Below are 23,580 nucleotides of genomic sequence, written 5' to 3'. Positions count from 1 at the left end.
AAACTGGCATTTAAGCTTACATCTGAAGGATGAATAGAGTTAGCCAAGTGAAGGACTGGGACGGGGGTATTCTTAGGCAGGGAACTGCACTAGTGAAGCACAAAGCTGGCAGGGGACAGGGATCAACATACGCTGGGCTTTGTAAACCAAGAAAATGATCTTGAATTTTATCTTAAGTACCAAAAGAAATCATATAAGGGTTTTGAGCAAGGGAGCAAATGATCTAGTTTTTTTTAAGAAAATACCTAAAACACTGTGTGGAGAATGGCTCAGAAAAAGGGCAGCAAAAAGGAAAGCAGGGGAAAAAAGGGAGTACTTTGGCAATTGCAGTAAGCAATGGTGGCAGCCGGGGTGATGGCAGAGGGCAGCAGACGGGCTGCAGATACGTTTTGGGGGTAGAAATGATCATCCTTCCTTGTGGATTTGGTGGGGGTGATTAGGGAGAAATAAGAATTAAAATGGCTCTGAACTTTCTGGCTTGATGAAAAAGACGAGAAAAAAATCTGAAGGAAAGACTGGAGTTCAATTTCAACATGTAATATTTGAGAAACTACATGAGACACTGAGCAATTGGAGGTTCCTAACAGCTCTAGGATGTAGAGATTGCATGGAATTTGTAAGAAAATTTGTAATTTCTTATAAGACAAAATATGGTCCTAACTATGCCACAAACACATGTCAAAGTTTGACATGAAATACAGGCAAAATCTCATGGACTGAAAATTTTACATTCTTTGTAATGAGGCTATTTCCAAAGAGTTGAGTAATAATTCCCTCATGGGAGTTTAAGAAATAATTCTGTTCAAAACATACTTTCTCTACCTGACAATTTGTTGACTATATTGAATGTGGTAAGATGAGGAAAAGGGCTAAATTACAGCTAGATTTGTTCCATCCTTTAAGATATCCACTGTATATAACTTAGTATACCTGTTCTCTCTAAACCATATTCAGCCTCTATTCAGCTGAAAGTCTTTCCCTGGGGAGGCTCATTCATAGCCATAGCCCTGATTAAATCCACATCTCTTGCCCTGACCTCTCTTCTGAGCTCTGGTTCCATAAAAGCCACTAACTGTTCACAGACTCTTAAACACAACAGGTCTAAACCACAATTCATGATCTTCCACTCCACAAACTGGAGGTCTCAGAAAATGGCACCACTATTTACAGGGCCCTGTAACTCAGATATCAACACATCACAGGACTCCTTTCTTCCCTCAACCACTAGTTTATATGTCCCTTAAGCCTCTCAATTTTTCCACATTGGTCTCTACCAACCTGATCTAAGCTAGACTTCTGCAACAGCACCCCAACTTATCAACCTTTGTCTAATCTCACTATTTCCACCCCATCATTCTCTGAAAGTGAGGACAGACTGATTTTTATAAAAACAGGTTTGATCTCACCCTCTGCTTAAATCCCTTCCTTTGAGACTTCTCACTCCTTGTAAAATACAGACTAAAATCCTTAATGTAATGTGAAAGGCCCTATTTGGCCTGGCTCTAATTCATCAGGTTTGGGGAGTAGAAGGATCTTTTTTGTTGTTGTTGAGATAAGGTCTCACTCTGTCACCCAGACTGGAGTGCAATGGTGTGTTCACAGCTCACCACAGCCTCCACTTCCTGGGCTCAGGTGATCCTCCCATCTCAGCCTCCCAAGTAGTTGGGACCACAGGTGTGCACCACCATACCCAGCTATTTTTTCATTTTCTGTAGAAAAAAATCAAAAAATTCATCTATGTACATGAGAGAAATTATTGTAGAGATAATCCCTCTTTTTAGAGAAAACCCCCTCTACAAAGAGACCACCTTTCTGTAGAGATGAGGTATCATTATGTTGCCCAGGCTGATCTTGAACTCCAGGGCTCAAGCAATCTTCCTGCCTCGGCCTCCCAAAGTGCTGAGATGACGGGCATGAGCCATCACGCCCAGTCAAGAGGGGTCTTATACTTCTACTTGCACCAACCACTGTCTGATGCAACCACAGATTCATTTCTGGAAAACTGAGTGGTGTATATGTTTAGTCAACCATGGACGTGATGTCCAGCAAACCACTATGAATTATCTATGACCTTGATCAACTCCTTTAACCTTCTCAGACTTTCTTTCTTTCTGTATCAGAATACTAGTGAAATCCCTTGGTACTCCAGAATTCTACAAAATAAAGGAGAATCCAGTAGAGTTGCTCCTAAATGGACTGTTAGCTGTGTCCAGGTGTAAAGCCCAGCCTAGGTATTCCTGTTCCTAGAGATATTTATTTGGAAATTGCCCTGTCTTGTTTAACTGAACAGGTAAGGGAAGAGATATTAATGAGAAGAAAAAATTGAGGGCTAGTAACTTGGTCATCAAAATGCTGTCACTGTTCTTGTTTTAAAAGGCTACCATCTGTCTCTATGTGATTAAAAATCTTTTACATGGTCATTTAGGGTGGCTCACACCTGTAATCCCAGAGCTTTAGGAGGCTGAGGTGTGAGGATTGTTTGAGGCCAGGGGTTTGAGACCAGCCTGGGCAACACAGCGAGACCCCATCACTACAAAAAATTAAAAAGTTAGCCAGGGATGGCAGCATGTGCCTGCAGCCCCAGCTACTTGGGAGGCTGAGGTGAGAGGACCAACTGAGCCCTGGAGTTCAAGGCTACATGCAGTGAGCAATAATCACACCAGTGCACTCCAGCCTGCATGGGTGACAGAGTGAGGGAGGGACTGTGTCAAAACAAAAACAGAAACAACTCTAATGTCAGTATGAAATGCAGGAATGAAAAGTTAATGAAATTTGAAAAAGAAAACATAAGAAGCAATGCCTCACTCAATCTCTATAAATGTAGTATGAATTCTACTTTCAAAAGATTTAAGTGATAACATGAAAATATTGTGCATGTAAAAGAGCAAAAGGCAAGGTACAATGAGACTTAACGTTTATATTTCAGGTTTCAGTGTTTATAATTAAAAACCTTAATCTTAAAATGATCCCAATGCCCCAAATCACAAAATTGGAAATAAGGTAAATTCTCACATGCAAGTTTCATATATACAAAACAACACCTATACAATAGACAGATTTTAAGCCTGCAGTGAGCTAGAATTGCACCACTGCACTCCAACCTGAGCAACAGGGCAAGACCCTGTCTCAATTAAAAAAAAAAAAATGTATATATAACATTTTCTCTCATGTAGAGAAAATATGTAACATTATCAATAATCCATTTGTCCATATTAAACTGAAACCATTCTTAAAGTTTCAGTCACCAAGAAAGGTATTTAGAAATGTCAGATGTTTAGAAATCTCAGAATGGCAACATTTTTTACTTTTAGAAAAGAAAAATTTCTCTTAAGCTGTATTTCTCCCATAATAATTACAAGCATTATTTTTATGTTATGAACCTTTAACTCAGTGCCCTATCAGTATTGCCAGCAGGGTGCTTCTTACCCAGAAATTGAATGGGATCCACCCAAAAGAGCAGAAATTTTTATTTAAGGTAATTAACTCCTTCCAAATGACAAATACAAAATTTGGTAATTAGCTTAAAAAAGAGAATGATTTAAGCCGGGCGCGGTGGCTCAAGCCTGTAATCCCAGCACTTTGGGAGGCCAAGACAGGCGGATCACGAGGTCAGGAGATCGAGACCATCTTGGCTAACACAGTGAAACCCCGTCTCTACTAAAAAATACAAAAAACTAGCCGGGCGAGGTGGCGGGCGTCTGAGTCCCAGCTATTTGGGAGGCTGAGGCAGGAGAATGGCATTAACCCGGGAGGCGGAGCTTGCAGTGAGCTGAGATCCGGCCACTGCACTCCAGCCTGGGCGACAGAGTGAGACTCCGTCTCAAAAAAAAAAAAAAAAAAAAAAAGAAGAGAATGATTTAAAAGTCAGTGTTACACTAGTACACAACAGACACCACGTTACCAATAATTTCTGTCATGTAGATAGATGAATTGCATTTGTCAATTAATAACATGCCACGTTTTAAGTATATCATGTTAGTAACAATTAAGTAAATCCTATTTCTATTCTGTTATTTACTGGTTTTAAAGAATTGTGTGAAAAATTTACTTTCTAACATTCAGAAGCTTTTGAGTGGCCTGATGAATCCTAAAGTATGTAAATATAAAGTGAAACTATTAATATTTTCTTTGTCATGTTTAAGCAAAAAGTAGATATGACAGAGATAAGTTAAACTGCATGTGAAATAATTTAAGATTAATACAGTATTAAAACATTTAAAACTACTTCCTATTAAGATACACATTCTTACAGTTGTAAGCATTCTAAATAAAAGAAAAATATCTGCTTTCTTATCAAATTTGTTTTACTTGTCAGGCTTATACATATTTAAAAAATACATTAGGATTCCTACTACAAAGGTTAAAAGCATTGTATTTTTAAAACTCACATAAAGTTTCCAAATAGGCTCACTGAATTCCTTATAGTCTAAGGCATTCTCCCTAAAGTGTTGTGTAAATCTACATCTTGAGATTGCACATTTCAGGACAATCAACCTTTTGTAATTACAGAATATGATGATTAGTAAATATTTACTTTGCAGAAAGATATAACCACATAAATCATATTCAAGGTAAAATTGCCCATTTCAGAAACTGGTACATTTTCATTCCACTTAAGACAAAGGACAAAAAATTCACTTTGTTTCTAATGCCAACTGCTGACAAAAAGAAAAATCTCTGAACTGTATAGATAATAGCATAACCAAGCTACTCACACTCACTAAGGGAACATTTATCTAAATGCTGTGATTTTAAGAATATAGCAACCTAAACTGTTGTGGTTTTTTGTTTTTGTTTTTTTTTAAATCTCTCATCACCTATACTTCTGTTTATGTTCAAGTGAAAACCACTGTTAGAGACATTTCTTTTTTTTTTTTTTCTTTTTTTTTTTTTTGAGACGGAGTCTTGCTCTGCCGCCCAGGCTGGAGTGCAGTGGCCGGCTCTCAGCTCACTGCAAGCTCCGCCTCCCGGGTTCACGCCATTCTCCTGTCTCAGCCTCCCGAGTAGCTGGGACTGACTACAGGCGCCTGCCTCGTCGCCCGGCTAGTTTTTTGTATTTTTTAGTAGAGACGGGGTTTCACCGTATTAGCCAGGATGGTCTCGATCTCCTGACCTCATGATCCGCCTGTCTCGGCCTCCCAAAGTGCTGGGATTACAGGCTTGAGCCACCGCGCCCGGCCTTGTTAGAGGCATTTCTAAGCTCATGATAAAATCTACAAGAGGTAGAGTTAACAACAGTTTCATTCCTCCACAAAGCTTACTTAAGGACATTATCTGTGCACTCCGATTAGACCACTATAGACTAAGCAAGCATCTGAGACAAACACCTTAATGTTCTTTGCCCTTTCAGTGTCTCTGGAGAGAACAGTTAGGAAAGCCCACAGCAGTCACTCTGATAAGTTGTATTGCTTACCACAGCTAAGTCAATCACAATTAAGTGACAGGCCCACATTATTTCTTCATGCCAAGGACATAACCAAACAGAAGGCTGGAGGGAACAAAAACAAGGAAATGGTGTAGCAGCAATCAGTTCTAAATGAGCCAAAGTAAATCTGTTTTACCCAAAAGGAGAATATTTTTTAAAAAGCAATTTTTTAAGACTACGGGAGTTGCTGCAGCTGCTTAAAATGAACAGCGGCTACTTCTCAAATTTTCTTTCAAGCCGGAGGGTAGCCTCTAAGCAGAATTTCTTGATTTAGTGGATAAAGGTTGTTAGTGCTATACTTTATGAAATCTTGCTATAGAAATCAAAAAACAGTAGACAAGTCCAATTCTGGCAGGATAGATAAAATGCAGTTATTTAAAACAGCTTCATTTTGGCAATTTTTATTGCCAAATACCAAAATACGAGCAAACCCAAAGGTGAGAATCTCAAATTCCTAATTCATGTTTAATAGTTCTGACCATACAGGTTCAAGACAACAAAGTAAGCAAATACATCTACTTCCCCTCTTACCCAAGAGCCAATTTAAACTGGAGGGGGAAAAACCTAGGAACAGGAACCAGCCATAAAATTTTAAGAAATACCCAGAATATATAAAATGCCACCAAACAGAGAAAACACAGCAGGGAGAACCACAGCCCAAACCAAGAGAAGAACAGTCCTTCCCAAGGAGCCTGCACAGCAATCACAAGCCTGAGACAATGAACACAACAATCTGGAGCAGACTATGGTGGGGCAATCAATGCAAAAAGAAGTACATTTGTAACGGCTTAGACAGTTTGTTTTCCCAGTGTGGCCAGAGCTTAAGAGAAGTGCTCTCCAAAGAACACTCGCTGCCTATGTGCTGAAAACTCCTGGTGAGGCTTCAGGGACCTGAGAGAGGCCAGCAGAATCTGTAGTTACCCTGGACCCCACATCAGAAAGGGAAAAATGGAAAGGAAGTTCACCCTGGATGGACACGCACTGAAGTCCATTGCTGCCTGGGTGTGGCTCTTTCATGGGCACCTGAGGAGTTCCAGTCTGCTTCGTGCTGCCCCCACTCTTCTTTCACCGTCTTATTTAACCCTCCTACTCAAAAGAAAGCAGGCCTGTGAGTTACTGGGGGAAGCCAAGCCAGCTCCTAAGAAAGACAAAAACCAACAACTAGAACTAGTGCTGGAGAACACAGAGATAACTTACAGAACATACAAAACTTAAAAAAAATGCTTTCTAACTAATATCCTTGGAGAGATTAAAGAAAATGCTGCATCCACAAAACAAGAACAAGCCACTACTTTTAAAGGAGTAAGAAACAAGAGCTCCTGAAAATTAAGTTTGATTGCCAAATCAGAAAGTAGATAAAAAGAATAAAAAGCAGGATAGCATAGAGCTAAAAACCAGGCTAGAGATCTAGAAGATAAAAGTTACGAATGCCTCTCAGAATGTAGAATATCATGACCAAGAGATGGAAATTATTAGGTAAGTCATGAGTATTGAAAGTCAGAACATAAGGGTAAAACTTCATCCAAAAGGAAAAAGATCCTGAAGATGAAAAGGAAAGACAATGGAAGTGAGGGGGGAAAAGGGGGCAAAGAAATAACAGAACTTGCTCTCCAGTGAAAAAAAGACATTAGTTTTCAGATTGAGCAGTCCTATTAATTGCTGAGCAGAATTTTTTTTAAAGGCACATACTGATGAAATTCCAGAGCTCCAAGAAAACCCTAAAACCTTCTCTAAAAGAGAAGCAAAACAACCTACCTTTAAGAATCTAATTTAGCAGACATGAAGTCTTCCAATCAATACAAAGAATATGGAAAATGGAATAATGCTTCCTGGGGGAACTTGGTTTTAAATCTAATCTTTCATATTAAACAAAATGATCAATTAAGAATGAAAGACAAAAAATTAAAGCATTCAGAAGGTTTACTAGGTAGGCACACTATGTTAACAAAATTATTTTCAGGACATAGTCCACGCAAATTAAAAAAAAAAAAAATACAAGAAGGAAAAGTTATTTCTCTCATAGGTTTGCCAGACAAATGTGAAGTGGAAGAAATGAAAAGGTTAAAATGTATTAAGAGATTCCCTTGGATATTGACATTTGTGTCATTCTCCCTTAAGCCACAGGGATTTAGTAACATAAGATTACATACCCTCCTCTATCTATGGCTGCTCACACTAAGCAGTTCTGTAGGGAATAGTGTTTATATAATTATAACAATATACATATATATTTATATAATTATTATAGTTACAGAAGACAGTGTGACATATACTTTAGCAATTCATGTGTGTATGCGTATTCATATATCAAAATGGGGGAGAAATGAGAGAAGCTATAAGAATGTCAATTTCTCTTCAACTTTCAAAGGAAAAAGTAAATACTATCCAATATTTAAAATCAAGGGATATAGATATTAATACATGAATGGCAATAACTTAGAAAAATGACAAAGCAGAGCCTCATGAAAAGGCTACATGTTGGGGAAATGAGGGAAGCTGCATAAAGAAGAGCAGAGGAAAACCAACTTTTCACTTTCAACCCTTTCTCTTGACATTGATATTAACAAGTCCTGATTGTCTTAACAGTTTTGTTCTCTCTTCATTAACTCCAATTGCATAAGGCTCAGAAAGAGAGAGAATTTGAAACAGAAAGAAAACCACCAGTTTGGATATTAGTTAAGATATACTGCTAGTCATGCAACTGGGGAGGCCTCAAACTGTCTGGATGAAAGCTTTCAGTATTCACAGCACAAATCATCATTTTTATGAAAGTCACATCCCAGGAATTCATCACTGTAGAATATTAAGGCAAACAACTCAGGAAGGTGAAAATGGGAGATTAAACATTTATAGACGGAAGAATAAAAGCTAGAGTTATACCGAAAAGATAAAACAGCAGAGAATATCTAATTACATCGCTGTGCTTCCGGGCCCACAGCTGACCAGCAATCAACCATAAAGGGGAATTTGTATCACACCCTCTCTACTACTCAACTTTCCCCTCCTGGTATCTGGAAAGATGCCACATAGGAATATTTACAGGAAAACATCTGATGGAGAAGATTCTCCTTGATTAGATAACTGATCTTTTAGAGAGAAGGCCTTGGAATACAGATTTTCAAATGCAGATAAATGTTCCTAAGAAAATGCTACCTGTGGGATAGGTGAGCTTCCAACAGAGTTAGTTTTCTAAACGGATTTCATCATAAAATTTTAAAAGCAGATTCAGTAAGATTGCTTTTAACAATCTGGCTTTGAACTTTATTAATAAAATGGGAATGCAGCACAGTCTGGCTTAACGGATTTCAAACTATATACTGTAAATGCTCAGAACCTTGACAAGGCATGTCCCAACAGAATGGGCTGGCTACCTCCTGAGCTGAAAACACCTGTGTAGGTATTTACCCATTCATATAACCATGTTTGTTAGGTATGTTCTGTGTTCCTAGCAATCTAATGGATACCACATACTAAGATAAATAGGGTAAAGGTGTGCACACGGTGCTTGGAAACCAACTGAAGGCAAAGACATGAAAAAAACCTATAACTATCATAATAGCAATAATAAGGCACAAGTTTGCTGGGCATGGGGGAGAGGAACTAATAACCAGAGTCCTAGTTAATTAGAGAAAGTGTAATAACAACACACCTTTGGATTGAGCTTTGAGAGAAAAACAGGGCAGAATTATGGAGGATGTAAAAATTATAGGATTTGGTAATCAACTGGGTATATGAGGTAAGGAAGATCAGTGTAGGGTGATTTTTAGGGCTTTCCCTTAAGTATCATACAGTAGATGTAGCCATTAGCCCTAAATAAATAACATCCATATCTTCAAAATAGAGCACAATCTCCTGTGGATAATAGTTACAATTTTGGACTTTTGTTTTTTTTTTCTCACTGACTCTAAACAGAACTCTAGTAACACGTTATTACTGCAGACAGGCTACGAGGTAGGTCAAAATTTCTGTCCATTGTTTTGTTCTACTCCATTCTACCAGATGACACACTCAATTGTCAGGACAGAGACCTGGGAAACAGCCAATCCAGTGTTTCTCAAATATATCCACTAAGGAACTCCAAAAGGCAGAGGGAAATGTGAATGGAATGTCCAGAGCAGTGGCAGACTGAGGAAGGGACTGTGAGCTAAGAAGGATGTTTACGGCCAGGCGTGGTGGCTCATGCCTGTAATCCCAGCACTTTGGGAGGCTGAGGTGGGTGAATCACAAGGTCAGGATATCAAGACCATCCTGGTCAACATGGTGAAACCCCATCTCTACCAAATATACAAAAATTAGCCAGGCATGGTGGCGTGTGCCTGCAGTCCCAGCTACTCGAGAGGCTGAGGCAGGAAAATTGCTTGAACCTGGCTGCAGTGAGTGGTGATTGTGCCACTGCACTCCAGCCTGGGCAACAAAGCGATACTCCATCTCAAAAAAAAAGGAAGGATGTTTGCATTTGTAAAGGTTGGAAAACAAAATAAAAACAACTAATAAAAACCAAAACAGAAAAGAATATGCAACAGAGAACTACGTGGCCCTCAAAGTCGAAAATATTTACCAGGTGGCTTGATCCCTGATCTAGAGGATTGAAGCACGGATTTTGAAGCAGGCCCCACAAATGTGAAATTCCTTTGAACCTTTGTTTAATCTTAAAACTTAATGGAAATGAGACATCTTGACCTATAATATACCAGTTTTTTTTTTTTTTATTGTTATTATACTTTAAGTTCTAGGGCACATGTGCAGGTTTGTTACATAGGTATACATGTACCATATTGGTTTGCTGCACCCATCAACTCATCATTTACATTAGGTATTTCTCCTACTGCTATCCCTCCCCTAGCCCCCTACCCCCCAACAGGCTCTGGTATGTGATGTTCTCCACCCTGTGTCCAAGTGATCTCATTGTTCAATTCCCACCTATGAGTGAGAACCTGTGGTGTTTGGTTTTCTGTCCTTGTGATAGGTTGCTGAGAATGATGGTTTCCAGCTTCATCCATGTCCCTGCAAAGGACATGAACTCATCCTTTTTCATGGCTGCCTAGTGTTCCATGGTGTATATGTGCCACATTTTCTTAATCCAATCTATCATTGATGGACATTTGGGTTGGTTCCAAGTCTCTGCTATTGTGAATAGTGCCACAATAAACATACGTGTGCATGTGTCTTTATAGTACCAGTGTTTGTTTTGCTATTAAAAATATTAAGTTTTGCAACATGGTGAAAATCTTCAAGTCAAGTGGATGTTCTGGACAGATGGGCAGTCTTTATTCTCTGACTTTGAGCACCCCCAGGTACTAAGAAACCCAACTCTGGTTTTATCAGCAACGCATATAATAATCATCTTGTCATGGAAGGAGACAAGGAGATGTGTTAGCGTTTTCTTACCATTTGTGGAGGCTCAGAAGCACAGCCCAAGCACAACTAAGTGTACACAGTTGCAGTTGTTCTCAAGTGCAGTGTTTATGTAAGACTTTTGGGAACAATGTCTTGGGATCATATGTTTTAAGTGCATTTGGGATCTTTATTGAAGCATGAAGAACCTAATCCCATTATTGGGACTCCAGTGTGGGCTACAGAGTGAGACTCCATCTCAAAAAAAAAAAAAAAAAAATAGTAATTACAAAGAGGCAATATATAAAGCAAATAAATAACTGAAAAAGAAAATTAAGAAAACAATTTTATTTATAACAGCATCAAAAATAATAAAATAGGAATAAACCTAAGTGGCAAAAGATTTGTATACTGAAAACTATAAAACATGCTGAAAAAATTAAAGGAGATTCAAATAAATGGATATCCCATGTTCATGGATTAGAAGATAATATTATAGATGTCAATAATACCCAAAGCAATCTACAGATTCAACATGATCCCTATTAAAATTTCAACAGCAGTTTTTGCAGAAGTAGAAAAAAAAACTCATCCTAAAATTCATATGGCAAATCAACGGACCCTAAAGAGCCAAAACAATTTTGAAAAAGAACAAAGTTAAAGGACTTACACTTTCTGATTTCAAAACATATTACAAAGCTATAGTCATCAAACAGTGTGATACTACATAGAGACATACATATAGACTAATAGCACAGAACAGAGAGTCCAAAATAAACCCTTCTATATATGGTCAAATAACAGACAAGCATACCAAGACCATTCATTGAGAAAAAAGATGGTCTCTTCAACAGTATTGGGAAAACTGGGTATCTACATGCAAAAGAATGAAGTTAGAACCTAATGTTACACTAGGTACAAAAGCTAACACGAAACAGATTAAAGACATAAACCCAAGGCCCAAAACTATAAAACTCCTAGAAGAAAACACAGGGGAAAAGCTCCATGACACTGGATTTGGCAAACAATGATTTCCCAGCTATGATACCAAAAGCACAAGTAACAAGAGCAAAAATAGACAAACGGGACTACATTAAGCTTAAAACCTTTTGTTCATCAAAGGACACAATCAATAGAGTGAAAAGGCAACTTATGGAGTGGGGGAAAATATTTGCCAATCAGATAGCTGATAAGGGATTAATATCCAAATATATAAAGGACACCAACAGCTCAAAAACAAAAAAATCAAATAACATAATTTTAAAATGAGCAAAGAACCTGAATAGATACTTTTTCTTTTTCTTTTCTTTTCTTTTTTTTTTTTTTTTTTGAGACGGAGTCTTGCTCTGTCGCCTGGGCTGGAGTGCAGTGGCCGGATCTCAGCTCACTGCAAGCTCCGCCTCCCGGGTTTACGCCATTCTCCTGCCTCAGCCTCCTGAGTAGCTGGGACTACAGGCGCCCGCCACCTCGCCGGGCTAGGTTTTTTTTTGTATTTTTAGTAGAGACGGGGTTTCACCGTGTTAGCCAGGATGGTCTCGATCTCCTGACCTCGTGATCCACCCGTCTCGGCCTCCCAAAGTGCTGGGATTACAGGCTTGAGCCACCGTGCCCGGCCCTGAATAGATACTTTTTCAAAGATAATATACAAATGGCTAACAAACACATTCAAAAGATGCTCAACATCACTAATCATCAGAGATATGCAAATCAAAACCACAATGAGTTATCACCTCATGCTCATTACAGTAGATACCACCTAAAAAATAACAAAAAATAACAAGTGTTGGTGAGAATGTGTAGAAGTTAGAACCTCTCTGCAATGTTGGTAGGTAATCTTGGTAGGCAAAATGGTACAATTGCTATAGAAAATAGTTTGGCTGTTTCTCCCAAAATTAAAAATAGAACTACCATACAATCTAGCAATCTCACTTCTAGATATATATTTAAAAGAAACTATCAATAGAGTAAACAGCCTACAAATGGGAGAAAATATTCACAAACTATGCTTCTGACAAAGGTCTAATATCGAGAATTTACAAGGAACTTAAATCAACAAACAAAAAACAAATAATCCCATTAAAAGGACATGAACAGACACTTCTCAAAAGAAGACATAAAAGCAGCCAAAAAAACACAAAAAAATGTTCATCATCACTAATCATCAGAGAAATGCAAATCAAAATCACAATGAGAAACCATCTCACATCAGTGAGAATGGCCAACAGAAAACCAAATACTGCATGTTCTCACATACAAACGGGAGTTGAACATGGAGGACCCACGGACATAAAATGCGAACAATTGACACTGCAAACTACTAGAGTGGGAAGGGAAGTGGATATGGTTCAAAAAACTACCTATTGGGTACTAGGCTCATTATCTTAGTGAAATATACCCATGTAACACACCTGTACATGTACCCCCTGTATCTAAAATAAAAGAAATATAAAATAATTTTAAAAATTAAAAGAACTAAAAACAGGGTTTCAAAGAGATATGTGCACACTCATGTTCATAGCAGCACTATTCACAATAGCCAAGAGGTGAATGTAATCCAAATGTCCATCAATGGATGAATAAATAAACAAAATGTGGCAAATACATACAATGGAATACTATGCTGTCTTGATAAGGAAGGAAATCTTGTCACATGCTAGAACATGGATGAACCTTGAAGATATTATGCCAAGCGAAAGAAGCCAGTTGCAAAAAGACAAGTAGTGTGTGATTCCACTTAGTTGAACTACCTAAAGTAGATACTTTATATAGAGAAAGTAGAATAGTGGTTACCAGCAGCTGAGGAAGGGGGCAAAGGGGAGTTGTTTAATGGATATAGAGTTTCAGATCTGCAAGATGAAAAACTTCTAGGGATCTGTTTCACAACAATGTAAATATATTTAATACTACTGAACTGTACACTTAAAAGTGCTTAAGATAGTAGGTGTTATATGTTTTTATCACAATAAAGAAAAATTTTAAAATAATAAAAATATATAAAGAAATCCAAATCATCTGTTTGCTGAATAGAGAGAGAAAAGAAAGGGGAGTAGGTACTTTCCTTTAGTGTAAGTGGGTAAGTTTTCATTTCCGATGAATTGCACAAATGCCAGTTCCACAGAGAGAGAACAAAGGGTTAAAACCTTGGACATGAGGCCCAGAGCTTTTTAAAATCCAAATCAGACACTACAATTCATCATAAAAGCCAAAGTGTTAGATCCTTTACCTTTAGAATCTTGTCACCCACATTTTCAGAGAAGGAAGAATCCTGCTCACAGTAAGAATTGATTCCACTCCAGGGAATCAACAGGAATAAGTTGTGCCAGTTTGGGTTCTTCATGCAAATAACTGAGAAAGACACTAGCAACTTTAAGGGAAAGAAATTATGGAGGTATCATAGGGAGTTGGCAAGACTCCACGTCAAAACTAGAGGACCAGTTTAGAAAACAGAAGGAATTTCCCTATCTGGGTAGCCAAGAATACACTCATGTCACACCCCAGATCAGCTCCATAAGGACACCAGCCACAGCTATGGTTGGCCCCATCCCCCCTGGACACTCACTGCCACAAACAACCTCCCACTGACCCTGTATTTCTACATCATCCCCTTAATGTTCAAATTCTGGGGTAGAAAAAACTGATTGGTCATGCCAGGGAGATTCCATTCAGTGGGGAACTCCTTCCAAAAGGCAAGAAATTCAACTGCTAAATGAGAGAGAGGGCAATTGTCCACACTGGTTACCAAGTAGCTTAGCAGCTGTTTACTCTATGTCTCACATGCCTAGCTCATCCAGGTTAAAATAAAGTAATAAATTTCTAATTCCAGGAAACAGAATAAGAATGTACAAGCTTTCTGGATCGTGTCACTCGCAATGTGGTAGGTTTCCACAGGTTAACCAACCAGATGAGACCAGTCAGAAACTATCACTAGGTAAAGCAAGGTGTACAGAAGCAGGTGAGATGAACAAGGCCTGTGGTTAGTTGCCCTTTAATGCTTGTGTCAAAGTCAAATTTACCTATCCTTGATAAGAGCCGACACTGTCTCAAAACTCTCGCCAGAACAGACTATGATGACAGTGCGTACGCCAATAACTGTCGTGACCACCACCACAGGACTAACACTGTTCAAGCAGAGAAGATGCCATTTACCTGGCACAGTCTAATCAATATATAATATAAACCTCTAGCCAGCTCCCAGATAGTCTACTTGAAAAAATTTCCACAGACTCCAAAGGGCAAAGATACATAGAGAGCTAGAAGTCATAAAAAGATAAAAATAAGGTGAGTCAGGTTAACTGTATTTTACATTATATTATTTTATTCATTCAATATATTCCTCTATTCAAACAGCACTGAACATTTCTGCTTTTATGATAATAGAACAAAGATGTCTCTACCTCCTTTTTCTCAATAAGTCAACAAAACAACAAAGATTTTCAAAATAGAGCTAGGAGATTCAATCTAAAGGCCTGAACCACAAAATAAGCAGTAAGTGGGAAGAGAAATGGTGAAAGATCTTAGAAAAAAGAGAATGGTCAAAACTCAATGTCTGCAGAAGTACTATCAACAAGAAGCAACCTGTAGGGCTCCAGAAAAGGTCAGGAACTGGAGGCATCATCTATTGTGAAGGTATGGTGAGTGGGCAAAAGCAGAAAACAGAAAAATTGAAAGTCTGTATAAGCAGCAGTTAGATCCCAGGATGCCTCACTCTCCTCGAAGGGGCTAGAAGATATTAATACATTATTAATAAACATGGCTTCAGGGAAGCAAAAAAAATGTATACACATGGGCACTGAAGAGAGACTGAAAACAGGGATAGGAAATGAAAATCTGCATGCTAGAGAGTGAGACCTTCCATTTCCCTCACTCTACAGATCCAGAACTCCAGTAGCCAGGCAGAGATTCCCAAAGTAGGAGACTCAAAGGCCATTCTCTGGAAAAATTAAACCATCATCTGAGAAAAGACCTACTGAGAAAAGATACTACTATCAATATTTGCAATGAGAATGCTAACAGGCTACTGAGTCATCCCACAGGGAAACAAGCCTGCATTCATATAAGACACATACGCAGCTTCTAGTGAGCTTCCTAGTCTCACCTCTTACATGAACAAAAGACAAGGATCAACATACATCTAAGGAAACCCACCCCACCTGAGAAAAATAACCAAAACAAAGTGAAAAAAAAAATCAGTGAAAACAGGAACAACACAGTAACAGAAGAAAACTTCAAATAAATCACATTTAATATCTTTAATTAAGATCTTATATTTATTTAGTAGAAATACAACATTATTAAAAAGAATCACAGAGCAAGAAATGGGGAGAAAAGGACAAAAATTCATTGAAAGGATTTTGTACTTTCTCAAAAAGATCAAAAATCAAATAGGTGGACATTAGAAAAAAAGATTAAACTATTAGAAAATCCATGTAAGAAATCCAATATCCAAATTAATAGGCACTCAAGACAAAGGGAACAAGGAAAAAAGTAGGGAGAAAATTTTCAGGAAAAATAATATAAGAACACACATAATCAGCAATCACAGAATTTCTTTTTTTTTTTTTTTTTTTTTTTTTTTTTTTTTGAGACGGAGTCTCGCTCTGTCGCCCAGGCTGGAGTGCAGTGGCCGGATCTCAGCTCACTGAAAGCTCCGCCTCCCGGGTTCACGCCATTCTCCTGCCTCAGCCTCCCGAGTAGCTGGGACTACAGGCGCCCGCCACCTCGCCCGGCTAGTTTTTTTTGTATTTTTAGTAGAGACGGGGTTTCACCATGTTAGCCAGGATGGTCTCGATCTCCTGACCTCGTGATCCGCCCGTCTCGGCCTCCCAAAGTGCTGGGATTACAGGCTTGAGCCACCGCGCCCGGCCACAGAATTTCTTAAAAGGCATACTGAGCACTCAGCACAATGAATGAAAAATAGCTCATACCATAGTAATTCACCAAAAGATGTGGTGAATACATATATGAATAAGAGATTAAAATTTTTCATAGAAAAAACTGACAAAAACATATAAACAATCAAGGAAAACGGCATTAGACATCTCAATTGTAGCACTGAAAACTAGGGGACACTGAATCAATATCATCAAAATCCTTTCCAACCTAGAATTCTGTACCCAGAAACTACCACTAAACCCTAAGACTAGAAAACCATTTTCATAGCCTCGAAGTCTGAGGGACAGAAAACTGCTAAATTTTTGTTTTAAGCCTTCTAGCACTATTTGACTTACAGCTTTATTTTATTTTGAACTGTATAGTTTGCAAACATTTTCAGCTATTACTTCATTTAGGTCTGCAGGCACAAGAGTACATTTCATAACCTTGCTAATCATGAATAAAATACACCCTTGGTTACCACACACTTCTCTCAATAAAATATAAAATAATGATATTAAAAACCCCATAAAATAACAATCTTCATTTTTATATGATAATATGCTTAAGAAATGCTTTTGAAACTATCACAAAGTAAGACAGATATTATCCCTTGCTTAAAGATAAGAAAACTTGGGTTTTAAAAAAGATAAGTAACTTTCCAAAGCTGTCCCAGCCGACATAAGGCAGCACTATAACTCAAAGTTATGTCTAATGCCATGTTCAGGATTATCGTCAGGATGCTACAGGTAAGAATTCTCTGTATAATCTACACACGGCTTTATGTTGCAACTCCTCATTCTCCATTATGCACTGGGGGAAGGGATTATTTTCCTTGAAGCCACCAAAGGCTCTCTGTTATTCCTTTCCTCCATGCCAATTACAGCCTAGCTATTTATTTCATCTCAAGCACCTCAGCTCTGTGGCTCCTTCTTCTTTAGACCGTCCTTAAATAACTATAGTACAGGTCCAAAAATAAACACTGACTTAGACACTCAGAGATATGGAAAAAGGCAAATCCTAACTTACTCTTTAGACAGAAGTTTCTTAACTATTTTTCTTAACCTAAGGAGTAAGAAAGTAGGTAAATAGATGAAAGTGACTTCTTTATCTTCTCCTGTGCTACATGCAGCAGGAAAGCACCTGATATATGTTCATATATGAGGTGCACTGATAGTCTTAATCATCCCTCTGGCTCATTATCATAAGAAATGGAACTCTGGTTTACAATCAGCTATTAGCAGTTATTTATACCATAAAGGGATATTCAAAGATAATTATTCCCCTCTACTACTCTGCCCCCTAAAATGTATTAATCAAAAAATAATTTGATTAATAATTTAATAATAAAATGATTATTTTTAATGCTTCAAAATTTAGAACAGAATACACACATACATACATGCATACAAACACACACACAGAGCTTCCCTTCCTACTCCTGTTCCCAAAGCAAAGACAGAGCTCAGACTGACAGACACATGTGCACTCACATTCACATACCACACAGCTCTTGCACATACACACACAGTCCACGACCTCAGACTCACATCCCTTCTCAACTTCACCCTCTGTTAGACTTGCGGACCTGAATGGGCATTGGGTGAAGAAATCACAGTCTTCACTGGAAAAACCCACTTGAACTCTAAGTGACATGTGTTTTGAATAATAAAAGAAATAGTATGATAACAATCTAGCCACTTACTCCACAGTATCGGTCGCCATTAAATATCTGAGGGGGCAGGGGGTTGCCCTGAGTGGGTTTCTTTTCCGGGGGGACATTTTTGTACATCCACTGCCTCTGTTCTTCTGACATTGTGATATCCACCTCCTCAAACTCTATCTTGTTGGCTTCCAGAAATCTAACCACATCTTGCTGCTTCTTCTTTATCTAAAGAGAGAAGACAAACAAATAAGTAGAAATCCTTATCTGAAACAGTAGGTATATACTTCCAAACTGAACTAGATTTATGTCATTGATACATAAAAAGAGGTGATTTATGTAGGTGTCACACACTGTCCACTCACTAGATACCCAGTGGAGGACTTAGCCAGTCCCAACACAGTTGTTTCTTTGATGTTGTTCTGTTTTGAGATGGAGTCTCTACGCTGCCCAAGCTGGTCTCAAACTCCTAGGCTCCAGCAATCTACCCACCTCAGCCTCCCAAAATGCTGGGATTGCAGGTATGAGCCACCGCACCCGGCCACTAACACAGTCATTTCTTCAACCTAGACTGCCCAGAACTCTGGAGCACAATTCAGGTGGCTTGGAAAGAATGGACTATGAGATGAGAGAGTGACTTAGTTCTCAGTGGGCCATAACCACTCCCCATCCCACCCCCAACCCCACCCTCACCCTTGCAAGAAGTTGACATTTATAGTCATAAAAGCTCCCTTTGCCCAAAACCATCTGAAAACCATGTATAGCCTATCTGAGATGTCGACATTTCATGGATTCATGACAGCAGCAACATTTTTATTCCCCTCAGCAGCCTTCTTCAGAAATTCCACAGCTGTAGCCACTACCATGAAAGCATCCTTTCATCAATTCACAGGTGAAAAATGTTCTTCACTTCTAACGTGAGAGTAAACAACGAATATCATCTTACTTTGAACTCTGTTTCTTAACCCTTTTCATTCCTCTTTCACTTTTCCTTCTTCAGTCACTAGGGGTCAGATGTGCTCTTGAGGAGCTGCAAATCCATCTGCAGTTTTCAAAATGTTGCCTACACATATTAACTGGCCGGGCGCGGTGGCTCAAGCCTGTAATCCCAGCACTTTGGGAGGCCGAGACGGACGGATCACGAGGTCAGGACATCGAGACCATCCTGGCTAACACGGTGAAACCCCGTCTCTACTAAAAAAAAAAAAAAAAAATACAAAAAACTAGCCGGGCGAGGTGGCGGGCGCCTGTAGTCCCAGCTACTTGGGAGGCTGAGGCAGGAAAATGGCGTAAACCCAGGAGGCGGAGCTTGCAGGGAGCTGAGATCTGGCCACTGCACTCCAGCCTGGGCGACAGAGCGAGACTCCATCTCAAAACAAAAACAAAAACAAAAAAAAAGAGTACATATTAACTAATTGAAATGGAAAACAGTAGTCTCTCCTTATCCATGGGGGACACATTCCAAGACCCCCAGAAGACACCGGAAATGGCAGATAGTGCCAAACCAATATATATATGCTCTATTTTTTCAATCTGATGACCAGGAGGCATGTCCAGGTTTGTGCTTTAAAGAGATCACTTTAACACTATGGAGCTTACAAAGAAAAAAAAGAGAAGCTCTGTATGTACTGTTAATGCTGTTATGAAAAGCTCTCCAAGACATATTAGTAGGTTAAACAGAAAAACAAGGAGCAGAACTATATGTAGACTAAGGTCACTTTTTAAAAAAGTGGAGAAAAATAAGAACACATTTATATTTGCTTGTATTTATATTGTTTTAAAAAATTCTTGAAGGTCATATAAGAAACTAACAGAAGCGGTTATCCAACGGCTGGGGGAGCAGGAATTGGGTAAGGACACAAAGTGGGAGCAAGAGTTTTACTTTAAAATGTTTTGAATATTATAATAAATGTGTTAATATTCAAAAGAGTAAACAGAAGAAATGTATTGCAATGAGAGAGAGGGAACCCTAGCTTCCACAGAACAGCTTGGAGGATGGCAGTACATACCACAGAGTTGCCCTGTTTTATACAAATCACGTTTTCCCAATGTGACATGAAGCAGAACTCAAAGCATTTTGTTGAGTCACTGGCTTCCATAATTCACTTATAAGAAAGGGCAGATGCTTAAAAAGAAGAAATGAAAAAAACAAAACAGTTAAAACCTTAGAAAATTAGCTAGTACTATAGCAAATCACCCAAATAACAAGGTAGGAGAAACTTAACCCAGAGAAGGAAATTTTCAAGTGGATGTTTGTGACATTAGCATCAGGAAGGAAGATGTGTCACACTACCACAGCCTGTTTGTCAGGTGTGCAAAGGTGAACATGACCTGGAACTGGGAGCACTCAACCTAGTGTGGCGGAGGCAGGCTGTTCAGGAAGCAGGAACTTAGAGGAAGACACCGGCCAGCCTACTAGGTGGGGCCCAGGTAACAGAGAGGCTTCCCATGAGGCAACAGGAAGCCATCAAGGGCACTTCATGTGCTGGGCTTAATTCCAGAGTCCAAATAACCATAACATACACAATCATTTCCTTCACACAATGAATTTTTTATTATCCTCACACTTCAACTCTTCTGAAATGAAATGCATCTTACAATCAATATCAAAAGGAATTTCCTAAGCAAATAGAAGAGAAGTAAATTGTGGGCCAACAGTCACTGCTTTCATATGTCATTTTTTTTGTTTGTTTGTTTTGTTTTGTTTGGAGACAGAGTTTCGCTCTTGTTGCACAGACTGGAATGCAAAGGCACAATCTCGGCTCACTGCAACCTCCACCTCCCGGATTCAAGTGATTCTCCTGCCTCAGCCTCCAGTATGTGCCACCACGCATGGCTAATTTTTGTATTTTCAGTAGAGATGGCGTTTCTCCATGTTGGTCAGGCTGATCTCGAACTCCCGACCTGAGGTGATCCGCCCGCCTCGGCCTCCCAAAGTGCTGCGATTATAGGCATAAGCCACTGTGCCTGGCCTCATCTTATGTCATTTTATCCATTGTTGGAAGGTACCTTCAACTCACCTGGTTTTTTTTTTAATTTACTTAAACACCTTTGAAAGCAAAACAATGGTAGTTATTTACCCAGTAACCAATCTCCCTCTCTTTCTAAATACAGAAGCCTAGTTTTACTTAGAAAAGCAATGTGCTCGGCTACAAAATCATGTTCACCCAAACACCTCTACTGTTAGAGGGAATCACATGATACAGTTCTGACCAATGAGATGTGAGGCAGACAGTCCTTAGGAAGGCTTCACTTCAATGAAAGAAAACATAAAGCAGACTTTTGCCCTTCTCTAGTCTCCTTACTTGCAGAAATGCAGATATGGTGCCTGGAGGTGCAGAAATCATTTCACAAATGTGAAAACAAACACCTTAAGTACGTGAAAATACTATATGCTAAGGATGGTCAAGCAGAAAGATAGTAGCCTGGGTCCTTAATGACATTTTGTAGCTGCCACCCTGGTCTCTTCATGCACAACCTATTCTACACCTTTCTGTATTAGACAAATAAACCTTTAATAAGTTAAGCCACTCTTCATCCAGTTTTCTATAGCCTGCACCCAAATGCAATTCTTAATTGCTACTTAAAATGACTTCAGAAATACTGTATTATGATGAAGGATTGAAAATAAAAGCTATTACTGCACAGTAGAGCCTGGCAATAAAAGCTGTAAGACATAAACTTAATATATGTGACTGAATATTTATCACTGGATAAACAGAGGAATTTTCTTAATCTACTCCACAGAGCAACAGTCAACATGTTGGAACTAGAACAGGCAGGTTATCTAAAAGGATGAAGAGTGCATTTCACCTTAACATTCAAACACTACTATACACCATACAAAGCAATTAAAGGGAACACAGAATCTCTTGCATTAGATTGGGAGTAGGCAAAATATGGCCCAAGGGCCAAATCCAGCCCACTGACCATTTTTGTGTGGCCAGCAGCCAAAAATTGTCTTTATATTTTTAAACAGCTGGGGGAAAAAATCAAAAGAATAATAGTATTCCATGACATGTAAAAGTTATATGAAATATAAACACCAGTGTCCATAAACAAAGCTGTATGGGAACACAGCAACACCCATTCACTCATATATTGTCTATGTCTGCTTTCTCCCTACGATGGCAGAGTTGAGAAGTTGCAACAGAGACTGTGTGGTCCCCCAGTACCTAAAATATTGACTAGCTGCCCTTTATAGAAAAGGCTTGCCAACCTTTGAGCTAGATCACAAATCTTCATTTCTAGGTCAAAGTTCCCTTTCTCAGTGAGCCTTCCTTTGACCACCTGATTTTACACTTTTACCAGCTACCCCAGAACTCTCTACTCCCCCTTCACTGCTGTATTTTTCACCACAGCACTCGGCATCTGACAGACTGTATAGATTATGTATTTGTTTGTCCATCTCCCCCACTAGAATATAAATCCCCTGGTTGGGTGCAGTGGGTCACTCCTGTAATCTCAGCACTTTGGAAGGCTGAAGCAAGTGAATCACCTGAGGTCAGGAGTTTGAGACCAGCCTGACCAACATGGTGAAACCCTATCTCTACTAAAAATACAAAAATTAGCCAGGCGTGGTGCCGCATGCCTGTAATCCCAGCTACTTGTGAGGCTGAGGCAGGAGAATCACTTGAACTTGGTTGCAGTAAGCGGAGATCGCGCCATTGCACTCTGGCCTGGGCAACAAGAGGGAACTCTGTCTCAAAAAAAAAAAAAAAAAAAAAAAGAATATAAATTCCCCAAGGCCAGGAGATTTTGTCGCTTTTATTAAACATTTGTTAATGACTAGACAAGATGTTCAAAGGTAGAATGGCCTGTGAGATGGGGAACTTTCCTCCCAACCAACAACAGGGCTGATTCTTTTTACCCTTGAGGGCTCACCAAAAGTATCACCTCTTCAAAGAGCCCTCTCGAACCACCTTGCTGAAGTTTTATTGCCTAAATTTATTAAAATTTTATTTACTTATATGCCCTTTGTTTTTGTTCTCACCTCTCTCTCTACAACGTCAATTCTGGAAGCAGAAGGACCAGCGTGCAGGAGGCCCTCAATAAATATTAACTGAATGGATGATTCAAGAATTATTCCAGTCCTGAACATCAAAGATTTCCAGGTGATGTTCCAGAGAAACGATTCAAACTAAGTGAGTAATTTAATTTAGGAACAAATGTAACTTACATTTAGCCCAATGGGAATGTGGATCAAATGACAGTATTTCTCAATCCCAAAGCGGCACAATTTTGAAAAGCATCGTGCTTAGGAGGCTACATCTAACTGTATGTACAT

At 39.0% G+C, this 23,580-nt stretch overlaps 1 protein-coding gene across 2 annotated transcripts in view; it reads right to left on the bottom strand.

Moving 5' to 3' along the window:
- SH3BGRL2 (SH3 domain binding glutamate rich protein like 2) overlaps nt 1–23,580 on the bottom strand; it is a 64,098-nt gene that overhangs the window by 5,657 nt on the left and 34,861 nt on the right. Inside the window, exons 2-3 of one of the 2 annotated variants that reach the window (XM_030929216.1) lie at nt 18,336–18,521; nt 5,414–5,488 (exon numbers count right to left, since the gene is read on the bottom strand). In XM_030929216.1, coding sequence (XP_030785076.1) covers nt 5,414–5,488; nt 18,336–18,521 — 261 coding nt within the window. The remainder of the gene's footprint in view (nt 1–5,413; nt 5,489–18,335; nt 18,522–23,580) is intronic. The other variant, XM_010370072.2, reaches the window with a different exon arrangement.

This window comes from Rhinopithecus roxellana, chromosome 4 (assembly GCF_007565055.1).
Source record: "Rhinopithecus roxellana isolate Shanxi Qingling chromosome 4, ASM756505v1, whole genome shotgun sequence".
NCBI classification, from domain to species: Eukaryota; Metazoa; Chordata; class Mammalia; order Primates; family Cercopithecidae; genus Rhinopithecus; species Rhinopithecus roxellana.
This window is presented reverse-complemented; position numbering and strand designations above follow the sequence as displayed.